At 35.9% G+C, this 12625-nt stretch overlaps 1 protein-coding gene across 1 annotated transcript in view; it reads left to right on the top strand.

The window, feature by feature from the left end:
- FOXP2 (forkhead box P2) overlaps positions 1-12625 on the top strand; it is a 338892-nt gene that overhangs the window by 211243 nt on the left and 115024 nt on the right. The window contains exon 4 of the mRNA XM_010706777.3: positions 8250-8339. Coding sequence (XP_010705079.1) covers positions 8250-8339 — 90 coding nt within the window. The remainder of the gene's footprint in view (positions 1-8249; positions 8340-12625) is intronic.

The raw sequence follows: 12625 nt of genomic DNA, 5'->3' as shown, positions 1-12625 counted from the left end.
TTCTATGTGTGTATCCCTGTATAATATGACAGTACTGACTTACATCTTTAATATTTGTCATCTTAAATACATATTTTGAATCTGAGATTTCTTTAAATTATGTCCTTATAAATAAGCTTCAACAATAAGATCAATTAAAAATAATTTTAAAATAAGCGTTATATTTACTATATCTAATGTGAAACCCTGGTGTCAACTTTGTTTTTCTCCACTAATTCTCATTGGATTTTTCAGTAGTGGCTGTTGTGCCTTCCTCCCATTCAATTCAAACTTGATACGACCATTTTGATAATATTTCTTTTTGTCGTAGCATTTTAACTCATTTGTCTGGCTGTGGATTTGTTAGGGCAGTGGAAAATCAAACCAGCTGTCGTCTAAATATTTGGATTTCTTCAAATCAATGACTCTTCAATAAATATAGAATTCTTCACATTTTGAGTGGCTGAGAGATTTTGATTCTTAAAATTAATGTAAGTTTATTTATAATTACTTTGGCACTACGTAGATTTGTATTGTTTGATGCATAGCTTTGGTTTATAGCTTGCAGGGCATGAGAATGAGGAATCAGGTAGTAGGATGCTTTTTGCCAGAACTCTGTTACCAGTCAAAATTTACAGCTCCATATTACTTAGTAAGAATAATCAAACCTCACATCTATCCTTTCAGATTTCACATTCTGATCTAGGAGTCTTGCTCTGGGCCAGAACAAAATGAGTACTTGTTTCCTTTTGTTTTATAGCTATCTCACCTTGTGCTTTAGCTTATATCTTCAGTATATGATTTTTGTTGATCATTTGCTTAAAGATCTCCATGAAGATTTCATTGTCTTTTATCTCTGAATTTCCTTCTCAGATTTATATCAGTTGAAAGCTCAGCCTTCCAAAAGCCTATTGTTACAGTGCTTCCCTTGGTATTATGCTTTTTCCTCCTCCCACATTTGCTCTGTGTTTTGATTTTAGTACGGATGAGGCCGCTCTTGTTTTCATTTGTATCAGTTCCTTTCCTATTAATGAATTATCCAACTATATTCCACCTAAGCGAACACTGTTCCATTCCAGATTGCTTTATCTGAAAGTAGTCTTCACAGCCAGTAAGTTAAATCTCCAGTTGACAGACCTGAAAGGTCTTTTGTTAACCACCACATTTCAAATCAAGTATTCATATGCGTTTGTAAAATGTGTATTGTAAGATGTATAATTTCATACAATATTATGTATACAATATGAATGCAGTATTATCTATGAGAGCATTATAATTCTAGGAATCTTCTTTTTTCTGAATTCATACCTGGGATGGCTGATTTGCCCATCACACTTAAATAGCTTTTGCGTAAGTACTAGCTGTTTTTCATGTGAAATAGTTGATAGTAACTTTCATGTGAAAAACTGGTACATGCAGCCATTGCTACCTGAGATCAACTTTTCATTTTTTCTACTGCATGCCCTACCTGTCTGAAAGGCATTAAATAGTTGTGCCAGGGCATTTGTCAATTTTTGGCACTGGTGTTAGGTGTTTGCACTGTTTTTGTTTTTCATATAGTTAATTCAGTTAGTCAGTATGTAGTGTAAGTAGTATGAATAAAGTTGAGTTGCCTTCTCCTGTCTTTACTAAAGGAAAGTTAAGTTCACAAATATAGGATAAAAAGAAGAAAATTGTCAGAGTAGAGCACAACTTCTGTACCATGGGTCCACATATCTCCTAACCCTTGACATTTGCATTCTTAGGTGGTCTGAGTTTTGGAGATGCCTTTTGAGTTTGCTCTCATGGAACATGTTATGCATGGTCTGTCATGTATCCATAATGAACAATGCAGATTGATGTCCACAGGGAAAAGTCCTCCTAATAACTGCAGGAGTTGAAACAAGCCTCTTTTAGAGGTATTTTGTGCCTAGCTTTAGGTCAACCAAATAATGAGCAGGAAAAATGAAAGAGTTGTTTTTGAAACAGTATTTAGTATCTGTTTGATTGGGTTATATAGAGAAAAGCTAAATTTGGCTTTATAAAATGAAATATGTTAGCTGCTTAGTAGTGCTCTGTATTTATTTAGCATACTTCACATGGGGAAAAGGTATGCCACAAAACAAAACAAAACAAAAACAAAAACAAAAAATCGCCAAAACAATTAGAGTGAAAAAAATCTGGTAATTAACTATTATTTTTCACAAAACTAGTCTAATTACGAATCAGTCATGGTAAAATGAAAGGTCAATAACTACAGATGCATAATTTCTCCCTGATAGATTGCTGTTTGAAAATAGGTTTATGACAATTATGTGATTAATTTCCTTTTATTAAACAGCATTATGAGACTTCATGTTGCATTCATCAGTTTATTACTGTTACTTTTTCTCTTCAGTTGCAAATGAATCCTGGATAACATCAGGGAAGAACAGAAACTCAGGTAGATTGAAGATGTTTTCTTCAATTGTTGTTTGTACTGCAGGGAGGATCATGGATCTGAATCAAAATCAGACCCTCAGAATGCTGAAACTGGCAGAATCATCCCCAGCTAAATAAAATAATAAAATAATAAAATAAATGCTTTCACTCCAAGGAAATGAGATCCAGACAGAGTAAAATTCTTACATTCCTGAGATGAGGCACATGAGGAGTATAGCTATATAAGTTAGAAAATGGTGATCCAGAACAGCTCTGCCCACTTGCCACCTGTCTCTCCAAGTCTTTTTATCTTGAAATTCTCCAGGCACAGAGGGTTGCTATCCTGGATAAGCAATATTTTCCCACATGAGAAGCTCAGGGTCTCTTTCATGCATGATCCTATTCAGATCTAGGAACCAGGCATTTTTTTTCCACGAATGCCTGTAGCATCAATACAATAGATATTTTCAAGTATATTCAGAGTTCACACACACAGCTTAAGCTCTGTACAGCATTCAGCGGCCACCACCACCTTCTGGAAGTGCAATTGAGGGAGGTTATTTTGCTGAATTCTGTCCTTCTGTCTCACATACTTGTAATAGGAATGCTCAGGATGGTAAAGCAGCATTCAGTGCTGTTTCCTCTTCTTGAAATTAATTCAGTTTTAAGCATTTTTTGGTCTTACAGGTTTGCGTTCTACTACTAGGCGCACCTGAAACACCCTGCAATCCAACTGCTGAAATTGAGCCAGTTGCAGATCTTGGCTGTTTACAGCCTCTAATGGATATGCAGAAGACTGAGACATCTTTTTTTTGTTGGATTGTTCACATGTTTTTGATGCTGGATTAATTGAGTGAATTTCTTCTTGATTCTTAATGACCATTTTGATTTCTTAGATGATGTATTCCTACAGGAATACAGCCATGGCTACCTGTTACCATGTTTGTACTTCTGTAAGAAAATACTGTAATAATTGTTCAGTCTACCATTCATAAATGAAATTAGGCTGATTATGTGGCTTGTATTTTAGTTTTGTAAAGTCAAGGGCTTGACTTTACGGGCTCTCAGATGGGCACGTTTGTCCTCAGCAGGCAGGCCTTAGAGTTTTATCTTTCCCACACGGTTTAGAGACAAAGATTTTATCTTCTTTGTGTACTTCAGTGTTGCTGAGTAAGGTAAATAAAGATGCGTTCGAGTGTCTGGGTGTTGGCTTTTCCTGTCAGCTCTCCTGGAGGGGCTGCAGTTGGAAAGCAGATGGATCGTCTTAAATTAAAGGTTCTTTGAATAGAGTTAAATGCTTTGCTACCCCATTTGGAAAGATTATAAGCTGCCATGCTGACTGGCTGTGATGGTCATTAGAGAACTTTCGGAGAAAAATACAGTCAGCAAGAGACAAAAGTTTAGCAGTAGCGTTGGAAGGCTATTAGGGAGCTTTGAGCAGCATTATCTTTCTGTCAGAGTCTTTCACAGATCTCACATGACTGTAGGTAATTCTGAGCTTCTTGGGCTGAGCCAGCTGGAGGATGGACACAGCAGGACATGAGGGGCAGAGGTTCTACTGAAGTGATTTTTATAATAAATGTGGCCATGTAATCATTCGGTTAACTTGTTATTCAACCAGTGCAGTGCAGTCTTTGGCCTTAAATCCAGCTTAGCATGTTGATACGTTTCGGTTCCATAGTGCTACCAGCGAGATGACTCTTGTTTGACATATGCAGCCATTTGGAAAGTTATTTAATGTTCAGAAACTTATTTTTTTGTTCAGCTGGAATGTTGGAGTACGCAGCCATACGAAAAAATAAAACAGGGATTTGGAGTTAGAAAAAGGACAGAATCTGGTTGTCTTCTGGCAAGATTTTTGGTTCTGGTTATCTGCAAAGCATACACCTCTTGTCAGTATAAATAGGGAGTGCCTGTATAAACATTCTTGTTTCGCCTGTTCCACATAATAGTTTCTTGTATCATATTTCTTTTGACCTCGCTATCTGAAACCAATTACAGGAGATCTATTTGGGCTGCATCTATTTTCATAAGAAGCCCAGGCAGCAGTGTTTTTCTCAGAGATGAATATCAACATCAAATATGCTTCTGAGTGCTTTGTTATTTATGTTTCAGAGAGATTTTGTAGCCTTCAGCTCTCAAGAATGTGTCACGCTGTGCTGTTTATACATTGACGATATTAATGGGCGTAGATGTCATTTTTCATTTTTGCGACTCAAATGCAACAGGCTGATAGGTTAAACATTCCTATTTTTAAAGGAAAGATATGAGTGACATCTGTTTCCTAAAAATACGCTTATGTTGACTTTATAAAAAACAACATGATCACTTTACTTCCTTTTAGTGGCAACTTTCACTTTATTAAAATGAGAAAACTTTTACAAATTATTCTAAGGCATTCTTAAATCAGATATGACGGTTTGGAATACAAAATAGAAGTAAGTTGTGTCTCCTAGAATTATTTCCAACAAATTACAAAATCTACCGCAATTTATCAAGTTTAATAGAGTGAGTTATATGCAATTAATTTCATTTTAGTTCTGCTTACATTTCAGCTATGCTAAAGCTGTGCAGTAAATATTAAGAAGTAGTGTTCCCAATAAATATTTTACTAGAAGACACAGTGAGTTCTGGAAACCATATGCCCAAATTTCCTGCTTATACAGACACTACTTAGAGCATTATAATGATTTTCATTTGCATTATTAAAATTATTTGTAATCCTCAGTTCTTTTTGTTGTTTTTGTCTATGCTGACTTTTATTTTTTGATTTTACTAATTTATATAACTCAATTTAGAAAAAGTGCCTACCAAATGTAGGCTGTTAATTTGAGGTAGGACCCAACATGATTTTGATGTGCCAGACTTATAAACATCTTCACTGAACTGCTTTTAGACCACAGCTTATTATCAAATTAGTGCATTGAAGAGATGATATGTGGGATTGGGGCTTACTTTAAGTGTACACGTTAAACTATTAATTTTGAAAGACGCTTTCAAGCTGTCAATTTGTTTTGCAAAGATTTAATGTCAGCAAATGAATTGGTAGAACTGAATGTTCTACAGTCTCATACTCCTTTCATATGAATAATGTCAGTAATAATTCTTTGAAATTAACGATGTGTTTCTGGGAGGTTGTTTACCGGGTAGCAGTATCTAAAGTTAAGTGGCACACTGGGAGGAAAAAGCACCATACGACAACGTCTATAAGAACGAAGGCTGACAGTGATTTCTCCTTATGAGTTTTAAATCATCTCTGATCTCTTGAAATTGTTTTCTGTTCTTCTTCTGTCTCCGGTGTTTACAGTAATCTAAACTGCCACAATAAGATCACTGAAGTATTCAGGTAGTCATCATTTGTAAGTCATTCTGTATTAAAAGATGAGCCTTTACTCCTTTAAAAATACCTCAACCAGCATATATAAATCAAAATAGTTTAAGTAGAAGAGGCTTTTGTGCAAACATATCCTGTTGTGCTGTCTTGCTTCTTCATAAAGTGGGACTCTTTGTAGTTACTGGTAGGAATTCGTACTTTCTTACACTGATTCCATGGGAGTATGCAAGCCACAATTGGAAATTATTCTGGCTAGCTTAAATATAAGCCACATCATACTATAATCCTCTCATTTTCAAGTACTCTAAATGTACAGCTTTACCAGATGCTTGCTTGCTTCTTTTTTGTATTGGCGTGAGATGAGTTTACTGCTGAGGGGGATGAGGACACTGAAACAACTTGCAGTTACAGTATGCATTGGCATTAAAGAATTGCAGTTTCTTTCCCAGATAAAGCCCATGTAATGAATTTCCTGCTACTGTCATAAATAAAAAATAATTATTTTATGTTTTTTTTCCCCCCAATCATCTAATTCCGGATCCTTTCAGTTGTTCTTGTAGCAATATTCTCCTGTTTGGAGAGGGTGGTTTCACTGTACAGCCTCCTATTAATTCAGAAGTGCAATAGTTTTCTCTCATTTAATCAAATTTCCCTTTCAGAGGGTTCTAAAGATTAGGAAGGATTATAAATTTGCGGTAGATCCTCTGTTCATGCATTTATTCCATATTTTCTGTTTAAACGTATGCAAGATGTTGGGACCAGTTCCTGGCGCCCCCAAAATCAACTGATATTTATCTCTGGTCTCAGACAGAGCAGGGCTGTCCTTCAGGGTCTGCTCAAGAGCTGTGAGTGCAGAAAAGATTACACTGTTCACACAGGAAACCGGGCATCCAGTGACTCCTTGGTAACAAAATATTTCAAGTGCACTTTGAAATATTTTAACTTTTATTTATTTTTGGAGGGGAAAAGCTAGTTATGTGTGTCTGGTTGCTTAGGTTCGGAGGAATGTATAGTCTTTGTAAAGCTGACCTGTAATTACTTGAGAATTTGATGAAACAATAAGGGGATTGTTGTGAGAATGTCTCCAAATGTTAAAAGTATGCTCTGCAAACTTTGTACCAGAGCCTTCTACAGGGAGACGAATCAATGTTGTTAGGAGATGGTGCTAGTGCATTCAGTTTGTTTACTTTGGTTTTCTGTGTCTGCCTGCCTCCTCAGAAAACTTGCTTGGAGCCAGACTGTAGCAGCCCTCTCTCTGTCTTTTCATAATTGATCAGGGGATGACTGCTTTCCCTGAGGGTTAAGACGTGGCAACTTTTTCTGTTTGCTCAGCATCTCAATGCAGTAGTTCAAACATTGTTCACACCAGCTGGCAGTGTAATGCCATATGCACATCTTGTCAAAGCAACTGTTGTCATGGATACTAGAAACTATCTTAAAAACCAGCTCATTTGAGTCTAATCAAAATTGTACCTTTATCAGTTGGGAATCTTTATTATTTTAGGGAATGTTGATCAAATCGCCTTTATTGAAGTGTTTTCTATGTACAGTGCGTTTTGAATAACGTGAAGAATAGAGTGATGCATCGTAAAACTGCAGGTTCTATTTACTGGACTGATTTAAAAAAAAAAAAGAGTAGGTAGTTTCACTGTAAATGTCTCTTTATTTTCCATTTCTTAATAAATATCATTTTATAATACTTGGCATTTAAAAATTTTATGAGGAAAAATAACATTTAGCCTTCCTTGGCTAAATTGAGTGTTTGTTTACTTTTCATGCGTTTAACTGTATTTTGCTGAGTTGGAATGAAAACACAAAATAAACAAAATGAAAACATTTTATATTTTGATTGGGATGCTGTCATCCCAGAGCCTGCTCTGATTGGCTGGGGAATAATTTCTTTGTTCTCCGATTTCCCTAAAAATGCAAATTAAAACCACTCATTTTTATTTGGCATTAAAACTGCACTTTATTTTGTCAAAGGAGAGGTTTCTCCTTGAATTGTAAGTACAAAAATTGTTTTTAATCTTCAATGAATATCCTTATTAATTCGCTTTCAAGATAATCTGATGTTGATTTGTCAAATTTAATTACAGCTTCCGGTAACACTTGAAGTCTACTTGCTTTTGCTTCAAAATTGTAATATGAAAATGCAAATTGAATGATAATTTACAAGGGAGTGGGCATTTTAGTTGAACACTCAAAGACAAGTTCCTTGTGGAAATGAGGCTATTGATGCAGTTTATGATTTTTCCTCTTCAAGCACTTTAAACAAATTAACTTTATTTCCTGCAGGATTTCATGTACATCCATAAATTCTAGTGAAGTCCTATATGCATACTTTCAGAGGACCTTTTTTATGCTTCAAGTAAAACAAATGCAAACTGACGCCTGAAATCTAGCAAATACACATCAAAGATTGCATTTGTTTGATTGGACTTTTACCTAACATTAACAATGATTAACTCATCTCTTTCTAGGAAATGGTGGAACTTATTTACATTTTTTTTTTTTTTTTTTTAATATGAACTTTTAGGCACTCCAGGCAGCAAGGCAGCTGCTTTTACAGCAACAGACAAGTGGACTGAAGTCTCCTAAAGGCACTGATAAACAGAGACCACTGCAGGTTAGTAAAGGATCATTGCCTTTGGGGCCTCACTTGGAAGGAAGAGTGCTGTGCTTGCTCACACGTGTGGTGTGTGTGTTGTTGCCTGTGCTCTGATGCCGAGTGCTGCGTATTCGCATAAAGGAGGAGGTAGCCCTTCGTGCTGGTGACTTTTAATTCACAGGCAGAATTTACCAGAAGTTAGAAAGGCGTTTTGTGATTATAGATACTTGAAAGGTCTGTTACAATAAACGTCTGTGCGGATTGAGTTGAATAGCTATGGCTTTAATGAATTATTGATAGGTATGTTGCAAGATTGGCACAATATGTTTATATACATACATAGATTAAATTGTAAAAGTGGCTGTGTGAAGATGAGGAGTGAAATAGTACCCAGGAAGAAATAAGCAAGACAGGCTATCAATACTATATGCAAGTGACAAATGGTAAATTATTCAGGAAGTACCAATGCAACAGCATGAAATTACAGAAGAGCTGCTTTTGTGTTTTTTGGAAAAACATGGCATAACTTTTCACACTTGGATGCTGTTGGGCTTCAGAAATTTTTGGGGAGATTAACCACTGAATAATTATTTTAAATTAATCATTGATAAAAATACCGTACTGTTTGTGGATGGGAAGCATTTTATTTTTGAAAATTTTTTTGAGGTTTTAGGTCATTTGTTACTAATACTGAGTTACATCTGAAATTGCATTCTGCTGACAAAACTGGTTCTCTCATGGCGTATAGACTTTGTTTAGCGGTTTTTAATTGCTGGATTGCAGTTTGTTGCAGATAAAGGGATCATAAGTGATAGTTTTGTTTTGTTCAGTAAATAAGTATAACACCTACCTTTGGGAATCCCTCTTTTTTGACGGAATAACATTTTTTTAAATCTAAGTTTTAGTTTTAGTGGAGCATAATGGAGAGAGAACACCAGACATTGCAGTTTGTCTAATCCTGCATCAGTGGAACATTGTAAAGTTTGTTCACTTGTGCAATTTTTGTATACAGTTTACATACTCCTCTTTTTCTTGGTGAAATTTCATGAAGGAATGGTAGGCACGGCACACAATTTCATATTTCACGTCATCTGTCTTCAAATTTACTTTTAAAGCTCAAAACCAAAAGAAAACATCAGAAAGTAAATAAAGAAAATGGAAAAAAAAAAAACAACCAACAACCAACAAAACATCAAAACCCAAACATCTCAAGTTGGCATTCTGCCATGCTATACTTGTAGTCCAGTCTGGAGGTGTAGAGTCCTGGGACCATCTCAGCTTCCCTCTCCTCAGTTTTGACTTCACTTTGCTAATCTCTTCTGGGCTGCAGGCACACAAGAAAAATAGTCGTAAATCCAGCAGCTTATGAATTGTGTATTTTTCTAAATTTTCAAAAGGGAAATTAGTGACCCTGAAGGGTCAAATCGTAAAGATAATTGATTTAATGAATATGGTGAAAGTAGTTCTTTCCCTCAGCTCCTTATCCTGAAAGGCAAGGTCTGTACAGGGAGTGTGCAAGGTCCCTCTAGCCTGAGGTATCTAAATAGGCCTACACCAGATGCTAAGAGAATTATATGAAACAAGCAAAAATATCAGTTTTCCCAGTATATTTTTTTCAGCGATGCTAGCTTACTCTAATTCTCCAACTTGTAATCTTCAGCAGTTTGATAGCTCTCTACATCTCTGTTTATATCCTACACCCACTGGTGAATCTTTTCAAGGCTGAGGGGATGTGGGGGTGCACTACTTGTGGCAGACAGTGATGAAAGGAAAGAAAACCATCTCTGGAGACAAAGGCAGTCACACAGTCAACCTAAAGGGATGATGAGATGGGGAAAAGAAGTCTTGTGCTTTCCTACTCCCACAGGACTAACCTTGGCCTGATGCCTTATAAATGTCATGGGCTGGTGTATTGTAGAGATGGCTTGTATTTTGTCTTTGCCAAGAAGGTTTAGTGCCTCATGAGTCATACTTACGAGGCAGGAAGAAGCAAATAAAGCAAATAATTTTCTTTTCAAAATTGTTACATGCTCCCTAAAGCCAAGATTATTGCTCGTGTTTTCCAACTTTTCCTTTGATGATCTGTATGTGTTCAGTGCCTCTCATTAGCCTTGGACACTTCATTTGGTTCATTTTTATATGAGAGGAAAATGGAATATGCTTCCAGACTTTGGTTTATGTATCAAATAACATGTAAATTCAGGTATGAGCGCACTCTGTTTTAATTTTCTTCTTTAGTGGAAAGGATGTATAAAGGTTTTGAAAATGAGTCCTTGGAGCTTTTCTATTTCTGTCTTTTACTGTTACTACAGAGCTTTTCATTGTTCATTATGGAGTGGAAATTCACTTTTTGAGCATTGTGATGCCTGTTTAACCAAATACTGTAATATGGGTCATAAACTTGTACATTGCTATTATTTTATTATGCCAGATTTAATGGTAACTTTGGCCAAAATCTCCTAGCAGTAGGAATTGCAAAATATCTATAAGCAATTTGGGGTTTATAAGATAAAAATACTCGTGCTTGTGTTTGTGCTTAAGGAAACAGACTTCTCTCAATATTTGAAAATATTTTAATATTAGTGTATGTCTAATTTCCGATAATTTCAGACCATTTTACTAATGTAGCAACTGGAGATATGGTAGAACTGTATTATAAATCTATTAAAAACCTTATAAAAATTTTAAAACTGCCTCACACATCTGCAAGCAAATGTGGGTATTAGGTAATCCTTGCCATTGCACTTCTCATGTGCTCCATATTTTGATGTAAACTGCACTATTGTTCTATGTGCCAAAAAGGAAAAATGGTATTAATTTTAGTAGCCATCTTGTATTTGAAGGATATTTGGGGGAAGGTACCATATGCTGCATTTATACATGTTCTCCCTGTTATTCTGTAATGTATCAAGTATTTTAGTGACCTACAGCAGCTACTAGCTAATCAGCAAGTTGAAAACTTATTGAAGAGACCTTCAAATTTGTGTCTACAGCTTTGCAAAAACAGGGTGTTCGGTAAGTGGCCAAGTTCTACTGTTTTTTTACCAAGGGAATTATTTTAGAGAACCTCTGGGATTTTTCTTCAACACTGTGAATGTTTTTTATATGCTTCTCATGAAAAATCTTTTTAAACTGATTGCTTGCCATATGACTAAAAAGAGAAGTGCTCTGGTTAGCAAATCTATTTGTATTAGTTTTTAATGCAAAAAAAAATTCATTATCTAGTAGTTTTCCAATATTTTTTCAAGGGGTAGTGGTTTACATTTAGATAGTTATACATATATGTATATCTAGAGAGTGAACAGTATACTAGCAAAGATTATCATTTTGTGCAGACGTTTATCTTGATCTACGATTACTTTCTGATTTACATTTTTCTGGGTTTCAGACTGCAGATGGCATAATCATTAGCATGTCTTAGGCAAAACAGAGGAGAAAAACGTCCCATCTGACAAGCTTGAGTACCAATTGTAGTAGCGATTTTACTTGCACGTATAGATACCCACGTAAGTGTGTTTGAAGGATGTTTATATATGCCAGTCATGACACTGATGCATCAAGTGGATCCAGTCAGTACATGCATTGGTTGATGACATATTTCAGAATAGCTAAGGCAGGTTTGGGATGGGAGCTGAAGATAATGTTAACCTGAGTATGATAAGATAATAGCATTTACTTGGAAAACATACTGCTGTAATAAGGTGAAGATTTCCGTAGTACAGATCTTTGTTTTGCAGTATTTTCTGGAAGAGGTGTGATTGAGGTGTGGTGAAGAGAGCTGATCGCTTTCATGGATTTCAATCCATATTACTGCATTTCTGCAGTAGGTAATAGAGGGAAAACGTCAGTTTGGCTCTTGCAACCTGTAGATCATTCTCCTGTGGCAGGAAATAACAGTCCTTATGGCTACTGAAGAATCTCATGTCATCTAGCCTGGGCTGTGACTCTGGCAGCTCTGTTCTCCTTACACTGACAGTCATGAGAAGGACTTGAGCAAAGCACAGGCATAATTTAAAGGTAAATGCTAGGAGGTTGTTACCACAGGTGGGTATTCATGTACAACACTGGAATTTCCCTTCTGCGTAGGCAAATCCTTGTGTTGAGACTCATTTGCTCAAAATACTGATACTGTTGTAGGTTACACAGCATAGGGATTTGGACAGCTAGTTGTAATGTTACTTGTTTTTGCCAAAGAGCTATGAAAAGCTGAGCTATTTCTATTACCTATACTGCCTCCATTGAAGTAGTTTATTTTCATAAAGTCAGATTTAGAACTTTATCTTGATTAGAATAAATAGGTAACT

This window comes from Meleagris gallopavo, chromosome 1 (genome assembly GCF_000146605.3).
Source record: "Meleagris gallopavo isolate NT-WF06-2002-E0010 breed Aviagen turkey brand Nicholas breeding stock chromosome 1, Turkey_5.1, whole genome shotgun sequence".
Classification (NCBI taxonomy): domain Eukaryota; kingdom Metazoa; phylum Chordata; class Aves; order Galliformes; family Phasianidae; genus Meleagris; species Meleagris gallopavo.
Note: the sequence above shows the minus strand (reverse complement) of the source record. Positions and strands in the feature narration are given on the sequence as shown.